The following is a 16,132-nucleotide window of genomic DNA, read 5'->3' on the forward strand; positions in this document are numbered from 1 at the left end:
AGATGAGTGGACTTCAACTCCCAGAATTCCCCATGGCTGGCTGGGGAATTCTAGGAGTTGAAGTCCACTCATCTTAAAGTGGCCAAGTTTGGACAACACTGATCTAGAGTGAAACACTGGAAGCTTCAGCTTTACCAACTTTAGAACTCTCATGAGCAGAAATGTACAGGAAGTAAGGAGGTTCTAGAGCAAAGGTCCTCAATTTTTAAGTCTTCAGGCTGGCAAGTGTACTAAAAGGATCTGAATCTTCAAGCAGGCAGAAAAACACATTCAGCTTTTGTATTTTGAATTTATTACAAGTACAGCCCTTAGCAGACCCCCCTCCCCCAAACAACCTTTTTTTAAAAAAATTAGTCCAAAAAAGTCTCATTGTGTAGAAGTTGGGAAAAAATGACAAAACAAAAGATGAGAAGGAAAAGGAGGGGCAGGTCGCATTGATGGATGTTGGTGGCAAAAAGGGACCTTGGAGGCCTGATGATGCTCTTGTGACAGAAAGCGTTAATCCAAAAGATGAGGACATAATGCCAGGCTACAATTATTAGGTATCACATACTCCTTGCTCCAGCAAACAGAAGCTGGAGAGATAGGAACCATTTCAAAGGAGAAGGAAAACTCCATCTTGTTCACAGCCCCACAGCTTCCAGTTCAAAACTAAGAAAAAAATATTTCTTGAAATGACAGAAAGCCAAACGGAAATCCTCAACTGAACAAAATCTTCATGAGGTAGCCCAGGCTTCCAAGGGACCCTTCCACAGATCCCTGTCTCTGGCTGGGCCATTAGTGTGCAAGGTCAGACTCTCTTTTGGCCTGATCTGGAACCCAGCAATGGGAAGGCAAAGATGAGACAGGTTAGAGGCGAAATGACTATAAAAGGAGACAAGAGCAAGTCTACAAAGTGTACAACCCTGATGGACTTCCTGGGCCAACTCCAACTACTTTCTCTAAGAAAAAACAAGTGACTTATAAGAGGGGAGGAATATAAAGCAAACAGATCCTCATACAAACTGTACAATGCACGTCAAAGTCAAGGCGACTTTATCTTACACTGTGTTTTTATACAAGATCACTGCTGGACAGGAGAATCTTTCCTTAACTAAAAAAAAGATTTATAAAGTTAGAACCAGTGTCCCTTTCCCAAACTCTGGGTTTTATGACACTCTGGTCATTGTTGCGCACCTGGCGCCAGGAAGTGCTGTGAGGAGGAAACAACTCTCCCTGCTGCTCACATCAAGAGGCTGGAGAACGATAAGCACCCCAAAAGCTGGCCTGCACAAAGATGCTGGTGAAAGGTGACTGCCTAAGAAAGGTAAGTGCTTGCCCATTCTAAAAGGTGGCTTCCTCAGGGGGAGATGGGGAGGGCTTGTGGGGTTGTAGGTTATAAATATATCCAAACACACGTGGCAGCTCATTTCTCCCACCTGCCATTAGGACAAACAGACGGGAGGAAGACGGCGGCTCTGGTTCAGAGAAAACCTGCCCCATCCTCAGCTGGAAGTGGCTCCATCCACTGTCCCCATGTCCCTTGCGTCTCCTTAATTTGCACAAACTACGTGCATAGTTGAGGAATTAGAAATCCATCTTTTCTCTTGACAGCTGACTGATTAGTTGCTGACGGTTATTAGAACAAGCCAACGGGAAAGCTGGTGAGGGGAGTGGGGTGGGGGAGGACAGTGTGAAGCTGAGCAGCTTCCACCTCTGAACTCCATCTGGGCAGTGGATCCTGCAGAGGCCTGCTCCAACCGTGTCCCATCCTGGACCCCTCATTTCTTCCTCTTCCGCCCCCTCGAGTACTCCAGTGCCTCAGGATCGCTGTCCCCATCAGCTTCCTCGAGTTCCTGACCAGGCTGGACGAAGGGTCGCTTGCGTTTCCGGCGCATGTACGTGTGGCCAGGCAGGTGTTTGTGTAGCATGTCTATCAAACACTGTTCCGTCTTCTCCAGGCAGGCAAGGACATGGCTGCCATTCTGGTTGTATTGCTCGGCATTGGCAAAGACCTGCTTCATATCAGAGAGAAAATCCTGCACAGACCGGTAGCTCCCGCATGAGCACTTGCTCTGCATTGTCTGGAAGTCCATGGGGCTGCTGATCACTTCAAAATAATCTTCTGCCTCTTCCGTGGTCACTGGCTCCCTGACAAAATAATGCCAAATGTTAGGGCATCACCTGCTATAACCAAGTGCCAGACTTCTGTTTTTACTTCCTTGCTGGTTTCTGGCACTGGCATACTATGCCCGCCCCCACCTTGACCATCACACTGACAATGTTAACACACGACGTACCCTGAAAAAGCCATTACCATCAAGCCAAAATATAATTCCAAACTCTAGAGAGACAGAGAATGGGAGATAAGCCATACTGCCTACCTAGTGTGGTTAAACAGAGTACTCCATCTCTGAAAAAAAGCAGGAGGTATCAACATTTGGCATATGAAGAAATTTTCCTTATACTACTATATGTGGTATTTAACCATGAGATAAAGCACTTACACTAATCTGTTATTCCCACTCAAGGTGCATGGATGCAAAGAGGCCCTTTCTGTCTACCAGAGAGTACCTATGCAAGCGCTGTGTGGATGCTGGCTGGGGAATTCTGGGAGTTGAAATCTACACATCTTAAAGTTGCCAAGTGTGAAAAATGCTGCTTCAGAGGATTCACTTTCCCTGAGTTGGAGGGAGGGGTGTTAAGAGGGATTCTCACTGCTTTCAACTGTCTACTAACATGGAATAGGCAGAACACACAGAAGACGAAGAAAAACTCTGGGCTCTCCAATTCTACTTAGCCTTGTTTGTGCATTTGTTTGAGGCCTCACCTGAAAGGCCAGCTAAACCGGTACTTGACAAGTTTATTTAGGATTTCCTCGCACTTTTGCAGTTCCAGGATCTGCCTGCGAGACATCTTCTTTGTCTGAAGCACCTGCATTACAAAGAGAGTCAGAAGCGGAAAACAGAACAGCACAGATCCAAACCACACAAGAATTGATCACGTCTCTCTTTATGATGTAGACCAGCACCCCAGTGAAACAAAATGTGTCTGGTGACAAGTACAGATTGCTGGCAATGTGCCCAGGAGCTTTAGCTGGGGAGAGCAGGTCTATCTAAGGGAAGCTTGGCAAGGCTTCCTATTAAAAAGCAGGTGGGGCAAACAGAGGAGAAACCATTCTACAAAGTCAGACTTTCAAGGCTTGCTATCCTACCAGCAATATGCATGAAACAAACCAGGCAGCTGCTGCAGCTTTGATGGGGCAGCCAAAGAATGCCTCTATCCTAGCTTGAGTTTCAGGTCTGGAGCCCTAATCAGAGAACCAGCAGGATACCTTTGAGGCAACCCAGCGACTCTTCGGGGCAGCAGGCTTCTTCAAAGGGCTTTAAAGCAGCCAAGGAGGGGCACCAGCAAGCAGGGCACTGGTGGGTGGGAGCCACAGCTCACTCCTAGTGCACAGTATGCAGCAAAACAGGGAAGCAACCTGAAGAATTGGGATAGCAACATTCCTGACACCAGATACCAGTGTAGGAAGGACAAAAGCAAGGTCTGGGGCTAGCTCCTTGCCCTCCATGTGCAGGGGGCCTCTCTTAAGTATTCCAATTAATGGGACAAAAATTACCTCCTTGGCATCATTTCAGGGCAAATGTGCACAAGAGAGAGGAAGTAGAGGACAGAGTACATGCCAAACTATACCTTGGCAGAACTTATAAACTTGCTTTTCTAGATTTCAAATACAAAAGGAGGCAAACATGACCCACACTAGACACCACGAACCACTCTGTACAGTGCAGCATTCTCTAAGTGGAAGCTGGTAACTCCTCCACTCTGGTGGAAAGTTCTATTGCTGCAGCTTCAACCATCCAAGACTTCAGGAGACAGGGGTAGGGAAGAGAATAATTCCCAAATGAAGGCCCAAAGCTTTCTTCTTTTAAATGTCAAGTGAAATGTAAGATAGTTGAATTATTTTTTGGCAGGCAGACTGCACAAGCAACAAATGTCCTTAAGAGCTGCTTTGGAAGTGATGTGGTGTTTTGCATTGCCAGCATACCAATGATCCTCCGTGCCTCAACACTTCCTAGAGACTCATAGCTAGTTAAGAGCTTTTAACCACCCTGCTAATCAAGGAAGGAAGGAGAGGGAGAGAAGCAGGTAATCTTGAGAAAGAAAAAGAGAGAAAAAGACAAGCACACCAGGCAGATGCTTAATACAATACACAGGGAAGAGTTTCTTTGGTAAAGGAAGATAGGGTGGATATAGACACACCTGTTCTACTTTTAACTACTAAAAATGTTATCTGGAGATCTGTAGCTCTTACCAGCTCATCAATGTCAGTTTCAGTGACAGGTGCAGTCTGCTGCCGGGACCCTCGAGTGGCATGGAGCGTCCGCTTCTTGCCTTGATGCCTGCCCCGCCTTGGAGGGTCTGCAGCTATGCCACCTTGCTTCCCCTTGGCTGCCTTCCTGGGTCTTACTGCAAATCAGAGATAGCATGTAATGATTTAGTACTGGAGGAGAAGTGGCAGAAAGGTAATAGGATGCAACCAGTCATCCTGCCCAGGACAGATTCCAAGCTACTGATAACCCACTACCTGCTATTTCCAGATACAGTGGTACCTCGGGATACGAACTTAATCCGTTCCGTGACTCTGGGCGTATCCCGAGTTGGTCGTAACCCGAAGGAAATTTCCCCATAGGGTTCAATGTAAATCCGGTTAATCCGTTCCGCCCTCTGAATTTGGTCGCACCCCGAGGCAAATTTCCCCATAGGGTTCAATGTAAATCCGGTTAATCCGTTCCGCCCTCCGCCCGAATTTGGTCGCAACCCGAGGCAATTTCCCATAAGGTTCAATGTAATTACCGTTAATCCGTTCTGGCGTCCACGGACCACACGGAGAGTGGCCGGGTGCAGCGTGGTGCGGCGCGAAAATGGCCGGGTGCAGCGCGGCGCGGCGTGAAAACGGCCCAGCGCGGCGCGAAAACGGCTGCGGACCACGCGGCAGGGCCGGAAAAACAGCCGCGGACCACGTGGCACGGGCGGAAAAATGGCCGCGGACCACGTGGCACGGGCAGAAAATGGCCGCGGACCACGTGGCACGGGCGGAAAATGGCTCGTACCCCGAGGCGGAGTTCGCAAACCGAGGTAAAATTTTGGGGCCAGAGCTGGTCGTAACCCGAAAAATTCGCAAGCAGAGGCGTTCGTATCCCGAGGTATCACTGTACTCCTTATCAGGAATAATTGACGATAATCACAAATCAGGAAACAATTAATGACCATGCAAATAAAATGGAGCAAATTGATAACTGCAAATTTACACGGAGGATTTATCACTAGCAAAGAATCCATTATGAAAGCTACTCGAGCACTGGTAAGCCTCTCTTTTCTCTCTCTCTCCCAAGATGGAAACGCATGTAATCAACTCAAGTTTCTTCATTTCTGATCCAAAAACAGAATTGAGATTCTCTATGAAGGAACTTTTATATTCATTTCAATTAAAATTATTAAATTGCCGAAAGCATTCAACTGTTTTGTCAAAGGGCTATCCCTCTGCTTCCCTCCCCCTTTTCATTCCTGCTCCTCCTGATTCAATTAAAAGGGCATGCTGTCGATAATGCAAAAACAGCTAATTCAACTGACTCCTGTGATCAGGCCTCAATGCTAGGAGAAGTCAAAAACAGTTTGCATGATGCCCGAGAGACTCTTTGCTTTCATTTCCCTGCTGATCACATGTTCACCAGAGAAGCGTGATTGGCTGAGCTAAATATCATTCCAAGCATTCACAAGTGGCCCACACAGTGGGCTAAGGCAGCTGCTAAGCCCCCTCAGCAGCATGCGCTGAGTATTGAATTTCTCCTGCCAGCTGACAAGGAGACAGTTTGAACAATGGAACTTCATTGCAGCAAATACTCTTGCTGACTATTTTATGTCAAGCGGCGGATGCTGGCTTTTTTTTTCAGGAATGAAGGAGAATCAACCTCCACAGCAAGTTTTCAATGCACAGCAGAAAAGATACTTAATAGGGTGCAATTTTCATTCATCACTGTCCAATACATCAGTTATTTCTGTTACGGACACCATCTGTTTAAGGGTTGTTTCCCCTTATGTTGAGAGAGCAACATGTGCTAAATATCTGGCAGTCCAACATTCTCTATGAGAACACTCTGGATCAACGCTGTACCAAGGATTAAACAGGACTCTGCCAAAATGAAAGATTTCTCCATCATGACCTTTCCCAATTAAATGCCTCATAAAGCTGTGGCTGCGGTGAAGGCTTTATTTTTAGTGACAGTGCCACTCACCTGGGCCTGCCCAGGCCGGCAGGAAGGAGCCTGAACAAACTTCAAAAGTAGACATAAATACTTGTAATAGATGAGCACTCTTTCAAGACTGGAAGAGGCTCCACAAAAATCTAGAGAGCAATTATAAACAGAAGCTCACATGCGGACAGCTCTGAATGGGAACCAGGCGCCACCAGAGTAGGGACCACTCCGAGAGCTGGATTCACACTGCCCCTCAGACATCAACAGAGTCTGTTTCTTTGGGTCTCTCTCCTGGGCTTCATTTCCTAACGAGGAAATAATTACGACCTACCTATAAAACTGTTACAGGACACAGTAAGGACTGAACCCCAGAGTACAAGTACTTCAGAATGATCAGTATTAAGAGTTAAGTGGTTTTCAAACCAGATCAAGATGAGTACCAGGAGACGGGAACTGACACTGGAAGATTTTCAAAAAGCTGACCAGGGTAGCAACTGGTCACAGCCAAACATGTAAACAGGATCACCAGAATCCAACTGATGACTGTTCACCTGAGGAACTAGATGGAGCATATTATCAGCAAAACGTTCAGTTGCAAAGACAACGGAGGACTTCATTTATTTTGAAGGGGAACACTTCCTCCAGTGCAGAAGCTTTTTCGCAACTACAGTACCTTGATGCAGCAGACACTTTGGTCTTTGGTGTGAGGTGTACTTCTGGAATAAGTAGTAACAGCTAAATCTTGATATGAAACACAATAGTTCTTTTTGGCTTTCAGAGATGGATACCAGCAAGGAAAGTCACAAAGATCTGATCTGCCCAGATGATTACTGCAATGCCATAATCTAGTGGTATGAACTTGATAGTGGGTGGCATTTCTGAACTTCTTATAAGGCCTGCATGTTGTCACAGGATTCTGGTTTTGTGTGCCACTGACATGAAGATTACCCTGTGCAGTATATATAATCTGGAATGATTCTGGACCCACAGAATAGGTCCATTTTCACCAATCCAGTCCAATCTGTAACAATCCAACTACAGATTTTAAAGTTTGCCAATAACAAAATGCTATCACATGCCCCGGAGATTTCAGCCTTGCTTTCTAAAGCATTCTAACTTCAGCTGCCATCATCCAAAAGTTAAGTAGGCTCTACAATTTAAAGTCTGCAAAGAAGAGTTGCAATAGATTTATTGCAATTACACACTGCCTTAAAAGACAAAGTTCCCACTGTTCACTTCTCATTCTCCTCCATGGAAGCAATGCCTATTTTGGTTACTCTTCAAGCCATATGAAACAATCACAAATCAGTGAACTGATCTGGAAACACTCAGCAGCACCTTCTTAGCTCAGGACTGCTAGCAAGACATTCACTGCCTGCAGTTTGGAAGTGGGAAACAGGGAAGCTACTTTGTATTAAATTAACAGTGTAGGAACCAGCCCAATCCTTCAGTGAAGACCTGTTGCCCTTTGATTGCAGTATAACGTACATTTTAATCCAGCAACCTCATAGCCTTCTTCCTCTTCTTCCTCCCCATCATCATCATCTTCCTCAGATTCCTGTTCATCAGTTTCACTCTCCTCTTCAACCGAATCTTCAGCATAGTTTCTAGAGGAAAGATTCAATAGTCAGAATCCTGCTTTCCCCACACAACCATTCCACATGACTGTACCATGTTCATGCTCTGTCCTCCAGCAGGCTTCATGTTTGCATTCCATATTACATTCAGTGAAGACAGGTTTGGCCTAGTAGCAGCCAAAACAACAAATGCACTCAACTAATAGAATATTTTTTGGAATGCCTGTTTATTTTAAAAACAAAAGCTATAATGTCATGAAGTCCAAAATAGCTAGGAATGGCATACAAATCCTGCCACACCCAATTCAATGAACTTAATATAGAATAAGAGGATATGGACACATATGCTGAGATGAACTGCCTTTCTGTTAAAGGCACCTGCAAATCAAAGGGGTCTTACCTGCCCCGGGAGCTCCGCCTGGCCACTGAGGGCTGGCAAGCAGGGCACTGCCACTCTCCTTCTGGGATGTCATACAGGGCTGGTCTCAGGCAAAAAAGATGGAAAGCTTTGTTGCATTCATCACACAGGATGAGTTTGTCATCCTCACCTGGGGGAACAGGGAAGAAACAATTTGGTAATCCAAAGAACAAAGAAGGAAAATAAACAAGCAGGCATGTTGGAAAGCAGCCTTTGACAGGATTACCCTTGCATCAAACAGTAGCCAAGGAGTAGCGATCAACCAACTTCCTCCTACCCAGCACCTTCCAGATGTACAACCCCTACCATCTTTCAACCAGCATAGTGACCAAGGATGATGGGAAATGGAATCCAATACATCTGCAGGACATTAGGGTTGGAGAATGGTGAGCATAATACATGTTCATATCTCCTTATTCTGTTTACTTCTAAACTGAAAGACAGCAACTCTGAGAGATACAGTGTACAGAGTAACAGAGCTGGGGGAAACTACTACCAGACCTAATATTCTGATGACTTCTTAAGAAATCCAGAGATTTTCAATGTTGTGTAATACTTGTACTACTTTTGTATTTTTATATGACAAGCCAACTGGACGATAGCAGGGACAAAAGTTGCATCAATCCAATGGCAAAAATGAGAGGAATTCTATCCAAAACTGTCATAGGCAATCACTTTAATACTTCAGGGACCAACAAGAGCCAGTTTGATCTAGTGGTTAAGGCACCAGCCTAGAAAGCAGGAGACTATGAATTCTAGTCCCACCTTAGGCATGAAAGCCAGCTGGGTGACTTTGGGCCAGACACTCTCTCTCAGCTCAGCTCAGGTCACCTCACAAGGTTGTTCTTGTGGGGACAACAGGAGGAGGAATGAGTATTACGTATGTTTGCTGTCTTGAGTTATTTATAAAAATAATAAAGGTGAGATAAAAAAAAATCTAAATCTAAATCTAAACAAACATTGCTGCCACACTGAGCCCAACTTTCATGTACTACAAGACATGGTATTTTTTATCACAACCTATTTAGAATTGATTCACTGAAAACTCCCTCACAGAAGATACAGGAAGTACTTTTTGCTACCACACTGAAAACAAGTGGCTGTAGACTCAGAAGGACCAAATTCTAATTACCAAGTCAGAAAGCATGCTAGATGACTTGGACCAGATACTCCTTCCTCAGCCTGCTTCTTGTGTATTGTTGCTTTCAAGATGGAGGACGGGGAAGACACCATATGAGGCGCAGGCAATGCTAAGCCATGGGCACCAGTGTACCCATAGAGACTGCCAAAAGCTTGCCAGTTCCCTGTGCCACCTGACATTTTTAAAAGAAAATACTGTTTTTATTTAAATCAACAGAAAACTTGCATGCTGTAAAACAAGGGACTAGTCTGTAAAATCAGTGATATGTGAATGCCTCTGAGCCCCACTTTGCCCCCAAAGATGATCTTGTACCATTTATAAAAATGGTAGATAGCTGCAGTTCAGTTCTTTGGAAATCTGCCCATCTACTAAGAAAAGATAAAAGATAAGCTGGGATAGTTAAAAAGTATCCTGGGGAACCAAGTGATGGCAGGCAGAAACTATAGGAGACATTCTGTATTGCATGATCACACAGAACATGCTTTCAAAATTCCAGACAGAATGTTGGATCTAGTAGTCAAAAAGGCTTCCTGTCCCAATGTATACTGTGTACTAAGCCCCTTGAGAGTAAAGGGTGGGACAAAAACATAACAAAAAACTGAAAAAATAATAGTGGGTGCCCATATCTTTCTCTAAGGGAATGGGAAGGCAACTGCTTTATGTATTCACAGGATGTTTCCATTCAAGGTTCTGACAGCACTGGAAGTCTAATAGTTGATTCATAGCCTGGAATACACACCTTTCTTGCGACATACTTTACATCTGGCATTTTCTGCTGACATGTCCCACTTGATGCAGGCATCCAACATACCAAGCAGCACGTGCATACGTGAGAAGGTTTGTGCCTCACGGATTGCCACTTTCCACTTCTCCACAGCTGAAGCAACCTGGGGGTAGAACAAGGACCTTAGGCCCAAACTCCCAGCAACTGAAAGGCATTTTGTGATCATTCCCTAGGATTCACAGCAGCTATCTTTTAGGCACTACCAAAAATTCTTCTCCCCACAGCCTCAGAGGCCCACAACTCTTGCTCAACTTTACATGGCCAGCTTGAAGCCAGCTGCATTTTTGACTTTGAAATCTGAACTAAATTCTTGTCCATCAAAGAGAAACAAACAGTAGAACTTTAGCTGTTAACTCCAGGGACAGCTGGGGAGGCAAGGGTTAGGACATAAATTCAAATGACTCCCTAGGCTGCCCCCTGGTGGAGGCTTCAGACAACATATGTGACAATATACATAACACTAGCAGTGGAGGTGAAACTTGGTGGACAAGCAGCACCAGTTGCCACCAGCCTCAAACAAAGATGCTCAAACACAAGAAGCTTCTGAATAACTATGCTCAGGTGCTAATAGCTTTGCAGTTCTAACACAAGCAAAGAACATGGAAACAAGCAAATGCAAATAAACTTGCAATTAACAATGGCTAGTCAGAGGGCATGCAGCCCTCTCTATAAATACTAAACCTGTTACTGCATTAACAGAAGAGATAACACGGGGAAATCTTAGGGTATCTAAGTTAATATTCTCCTAGCCAAGGCAGTTGAATGTCAGAACAAATGGCTGAGCTCTGCTGTTAACAGCAGTTCAGGAGCCAAATAAAACCATCTATTTCTGCAGAGTTGCACATTCCCCTCCCACTGAATCCAAGGAAATGCCGAGTAAATGGGACGGCTAAGAAAACAAAACTTCATACTAGTCTAGAATTCCCTCCTCATTGCTCATGGGGACAGACCTGGATCAAGAGGTAGTCAGGACTGTGGAAAATTGTGAGAGCTCGCTAGCTAGTCTTTTCCCCCGGAATGCTCAGAATGCTTGCTTCTCAGACACATTAGCTTTCCAAAGACCTACTCCTAGAGATTTGCTGCTATCATACTGGGCCAAAGTAAACCTGAAGCTCTTGGCAGCTTTTGCTTCCCCGTACTGGAAAAAGAATCAAACTCTCAGCATGACCTCCCCAAAAAGTAAGGGGCAGTGCCCCTAGGAGCACAGTGCCAATCTAAGGTTTCAGTGCCTTAGGGCTTAGGAGAGAAGTGGGCAAGGACCTGGCTGAACAGCCAAAAGGCAAACAGGAAATTCAAAGATAAGAGGCCACTTCTAGCCACTTAACATTAGTGGTACTGTGTAAATTCACCAGCCCATAGAGAAGCAATTTATAATGTCCTGTAATCTACCAGGTGCATCAGACATTAAAGGGGGAAAAAAAAAACACAAGCATTTGCAGCCCAGGAACTGCAATGAAAAGGGCAGTCAAGTTGGTAACATTTTGTCCTTCAGAGGTCTGGCTGCACTGATTCATTCTAACCCATAATACGGCCTCCATTCTCTTGGCAATAAGACAATACATTTGGTCATATAAACATCAGTCACAACACTGGCCAAGTAGGGAAGAGGAGAAACAGATGACAACATATGAGCCAGACAACTACACAGTAGCAAACAACAGCCAAAGAAAAGCAGCTGTTCTCAATGGAGGCTTCTAGAAGAATAAAAATAAACAGGAGTCATTTTGAAAGACAAACAAACGTTTGTAAATTTGAAACATAAAGGTTGCACTTTTCCTATGCTGAAAATGGTGAGCATTCCTCAAGAAAATCTCTCCATTAAAAATACAATGAAAATGACCACGCAGAATTAACATCTTAGCCCAACTATACTCATGTCTACTTGGAAACAAAGCTCACTCATCTTAGACAAGAATTACAGGCTTTGATGAATTATAGGCTTTGGGTCTTCTTCCAGAAGACTCAAATGACAGCAACTCCTGCTTCCCTTTTTAGGTTTTTTTTTTTTTTTTTTTTAATGGGAGGGGAGATACAGCCTATTCTCCCCTAAACATCACTTTAGCAAGAAAGGCCATGCCATGATGTACACCAATAACCTGCATTCCCAAGCTTAAACAGCCTTTATACGCATCGGCAATTTCATGCAATTTGCTCAGGCTCCTGTTGCCTTTTTAGTCCAGAAATGCTTAGCTTGTATCTGCATTAATCAAGACCTTGGCTTCTTCTGCTACTCTCTTCTCTTCATCAACCTCCTCAGCCTTGGCAACAGTGTCCTCCCCTTGATGTTTTCTCCTCTTCTGTTTGGGAGCCATGAAGCCTTGCAAAAACTTCTTGATGACACTGGCCTGCAGAGCAATCACACACTCCCCAAAATCCTTTAGGCTCTCGAATGAACAAACCTAATTAGAAAGACATTGTTGTTATTCATTAGTGGCATGTGGAGGACTTTCCAATCCTTATCCATATACTTCTGTTTCTACTCAACAGATGAGAAAACTGCTACAGAAGCAAATATGGCTACAGTATTATTCTAGGCAAAGCTCTAATAGTAAGATATGGTTATGAGCAACAAAGGAGCGCTTCAGAACTCGTAAGTGGCATGTATGAATACTTTTAGTCACTACTCTACTACAGTGTTTTGTCAATTTTAAACCCAACTTTGCTAGTGCAAGTAAAGTTTTAACTTTCCCTAGAACATGGCTAGTAGCTGTTCTTATATATCTGTTTCAACTGCCCAAATCTTCTAATCTCTTGAAGGCAGCCGCTTCAGCTCTGCTTTAATTCAAATTTCCATTATAATGGTTAATTGCAGCAGCTATCATCAAATAATATTTACTTATTTAAAAGGTCTATCCAGCCACCTCTCTTATGTATCATAATCCTGGGCAGCTTACAAACAATTACAAAACAATAAAAAGCATAAAATCAATTATCATTTTTTTAAAAACCTTCTGTCTCTCCCAAGGATAACATACCCCTCACATCCAACAGACAACTTTCCTGGGCTCCAATCAACATACTACCCCAACGCTTATAGGAAAAGCCAAGACTTCAGGGCTTTTTGAAAGGCCAGGAATACAGAAGCCAGAAGCAGCTTTCAGAAGCTTAAAATAAAACACTCCAGAAGAGCTTCAGGGCAAAGTGGCACATTTCAAGGAATGTTCAGAATTCAAGATCTGGAGCTAACAAAGCATTACCTGTATTTTAGAATTGGAAATTCTGCTCAAGTATTTCCCTCCACCTCTACATCAGTACTACTACTCACCCGGGCTTCAAACTCTGCCTCATTGATGTATCCCAGACCCCCTTTCTGCAACCGTGTGGCAACTTCAATGAGATCACTGCGCAAGAAGTTTAGCAGTTCCTGGCTGCCATCACAGGACTTCAGACCTGGGTTCTGCTTCCGAGCCAAATGAATGGAATGCATGATATCTTGATACCTGAGAGGAGAAGATACTTGATGGGTAACTCATGAGCCAGGGTGGAAAATATTAAGAGATGTAGCTTGTAAGCTCTGCAGAATGCTATCCAGCATTATAAGCTGAAAATTTATAACTGACCCACACTGCAGGCACAGAACAACCAATGTACTGCTTGGTCCAGAAATGAAATGCTGATGCTTAGGAATTCTAAATGTTTTTGCAGCCCTGCATAAGGTTATTTTAATACTGGTGCTTCGGTTAAATTGTTTATTCAAGCTTGCTGAAAAGTATGAAATGTCCTTTGGAAAGCAGAAGCCAATCCTTTTGTACAGCTATGGCTGTTAAAAAGTTCTGGAAAGACCTAATCTATACTTGAAGCATCATTATGGAACCTCTCAAATATTTTATCCATAAGCAGACATTAGCCCAAAACATTAACGATCAGCCCTCCTGTAAACCATTTCTTCTTCCAAACTGTCATTGTGCAGACAGTTGGCATTCAAGTAACAAAAACACAGAATTTCACAAACAGAGAAGGCAAAAATCATGTACCTAACAACTTCAGAAATCCATTGTATCTGCACTAGCTGTATACAAATGCCATGTAATTTTGCAGCAAGTGAAGAAGAAGCCTCACCTATTCTGTAACCGATCTTTCAACTGGCTCTCTCTTATCCCCTGCGAATGCAAGCAGGCTAGTAGTTCATCCAGCTCTTTCTGACTGTCACAAAGAAACCTGGAAGAGAAGATAACTTGTTCAGTACTCCCACCGATAGTAGTACAATAAAAGACATCTGGAACCACAAATGTTTCAACCCTGCCAGATAAGTTACCAATCCGTTTCACTATCTCAGACCAAGTATTCTATTTAGGTACTTATATAGTATACAACATTTTGTATATTCTCCAAAAAATTCTCAATCTGTTTTAAGCAGGATAGGATAGCTTACACACATGTAAAGTTTTATAATACTGAAGTCCTATAAAATACTGCAGTGAATTTAGCTGTGTTGGATTACTATTTTATATATGCTTATTTTCGTTTACCATTTTAACCAACATTGAAAGTAAAAGAAGAGTCATATAAATCAACATTTGGAGACTCATTTCATTGGACAAGCTATACTGGTATTTCTGCCCTCTGCTGGTAAACAAATACATAGCCCTGGAAAACTGAAGGACTTCAAAGAAGCAGACAATAAAGTGCTCTGCAAGCAGGCACTGTGTCTCTGGCACCCTTCAGAAGAAAGGTCCTGTGTTCTACATTTCTACAAAGCTCTGAGTTGCCAGTTCTTTAAACCAAAAATTCTAGTTAACAGATCTTTGGTTAGGTTTCAATTCTATGACACAACACTAACCAATCAAAACAAATTCAATGCACGATAAAACACTTTTTCAAAATATATCAGTTTCAAAAACAATTAAATGGTAATGGCCAATTTAAAAAGACATAATGAAACTACACAGCAAAATAAAGCAGCATTCTCAAGCAGACAAGACTTATGCTTACTTCTCTTCCAATGCTAGATAGAGAAGGATATTGTGTCCATTTAGAAGTTTGCATATATCAGAGTTATGAATTTCCAGGATGGCCAATGTTATGATACAGAATGCCTACATTTAAGATGAATGAGCAGAGGTTATTTTATGATGATGTTATCCTAAGTCTATGCCAGCATGGAAGATCATTCAGAAGCTAAGGCTGGTCCAGAATGTGACAGCATGGACAATCATGGCATGCCATGGTTTGCCTATGAAACACCTATGCTCTGGGAGTTGCAGTAATTACCAGTAGGCTGCTGGATACAATTGAAGGTGCTGGTTATCACCAATAAACTACCTGTCTCCAACAGTGTCTGCCCATCCTATTTGATCTGACAGGAGTTGGCATGCTTTGGGCTTAAACAATGCCACCTGATGGGACCCAGGATAAGAGTCTTCTCTGTTGTGGTGCCTATCCTCTAGAACAGCTTCCCCACAAATTCATATGGCCTACCCTAGCTTCATTCGAATGAGCCCTTAAAACCTGGCTCTTCCCCCAGGCTTTGGGTTAGTGTTGGTGGTGTCTCCTTGTAGGAATGCTGTATGTTGAGAGAATGCTCATTCTACTCTTTCCAGATGTTTCAGTGTCTTATTTTTAATTGTTATTTGTTCTTAAAGTAGTATGTTGCCCAGAATTGCTATGGAATCAGGCAGCCTTATCATTTGATTTAATAAATAATGCTTATGAAGATGTCAGAGATATATTGGTTGGGAATATTGTTGTAGTTTGCTTTAGTGGTACTGTATGTGTTATTTTTCTTTTGTATTTTTGTTTAATGATTTTCTATGCGGCCCAGAGTCATGGGTGACCATATAAATGTTAAATATAAAGTAACTGTGACTTTAGTAAGGAGACAATGCCATGTTGTTTGCTGAGAACCCAAATGATTTTCAGCAAATGATATACGTCAAAAGAATAGTTATGTGTAAAAGTATTTTTCTGCACATTTTGATATACTGAAGTGAGAGCTGATTATGCCAGAAGTAACATAAGAGCAGAATGCAGTGG

General features: G+C 43.2%; 1 protein-coding gene across 2 annotated transcripts in view; it reads right to left on the reverse strand.

Moving 5' to 3' along the window:
• Positions 1 to 275: 275 nt before the first annotated feature.
• BAZ1B (bromodomain adjacent to zinc finger domain 1B) overlaps positions 276 to 16,132 on the reverse strand; it is a 40,695-nt gene continuing 24,838 nt past the window's right edge. For both annotated transcript variants that reach the window (XM_007430257.4, XM_088152583.1), the window contains exons 11-19: positions 14,219 to 14,317; positions 13,425 to 13,599; positions 12,373 to 12,558; positions 10,115 to 10,262; positions 8,217 to 8,364; positions 7,728 to 7,846; positions 4,298 to 4,452; positions 2,810 to 2,913; positions 276 to 2,130 (exon numbers count right to left, since the gene is read on the reverse strand). In XM_007430257.4, coding sequence (XP_007430319.1) covers positions 1,761 to 2,130; positions 2,810 to 2,913; positions 4,298 to 4,452; positions 7,728 to 7,846; positions 8,217 to 8,364; positions 10,115 to 10,262; positions 12,373 to 12,558; positions 13,425 to 13,599; positions 14,219 to 14,317 — 1,504 coding nt within the window. In that variant the 3' untranslated portion in view covers positions 276 to 1,760. The remainder of the gene's footprint in view (positions 2,131 to 2,809; positions 2,914 to 4,297; positions 4,453 to 7,727; positions 7,847 to 8,216; positions 8,365 to 10,114; positions 10,263 to 12,372; positions 12,559 to 13,424; positions 13,600 to 14,218; positions 14,318 to 16,132) is intronic.

This window comes from Python bivittatus, unplaced genomic scaffold (assembly GCF_059951505.1).
Source record: "Python bivittatus isolate LINGU-HERP-01145 unplaced genomic scaffold, Pbiv_v1 ctg000690_np1212, whole genome shotgun sequence".
Taxonomy (NCBI): domain Eukaryota; kingdom Metazoa; phylum Chordata; class Lepidosauria; order Squamata; family Pythonidae; genus Python; species Python bivittatus.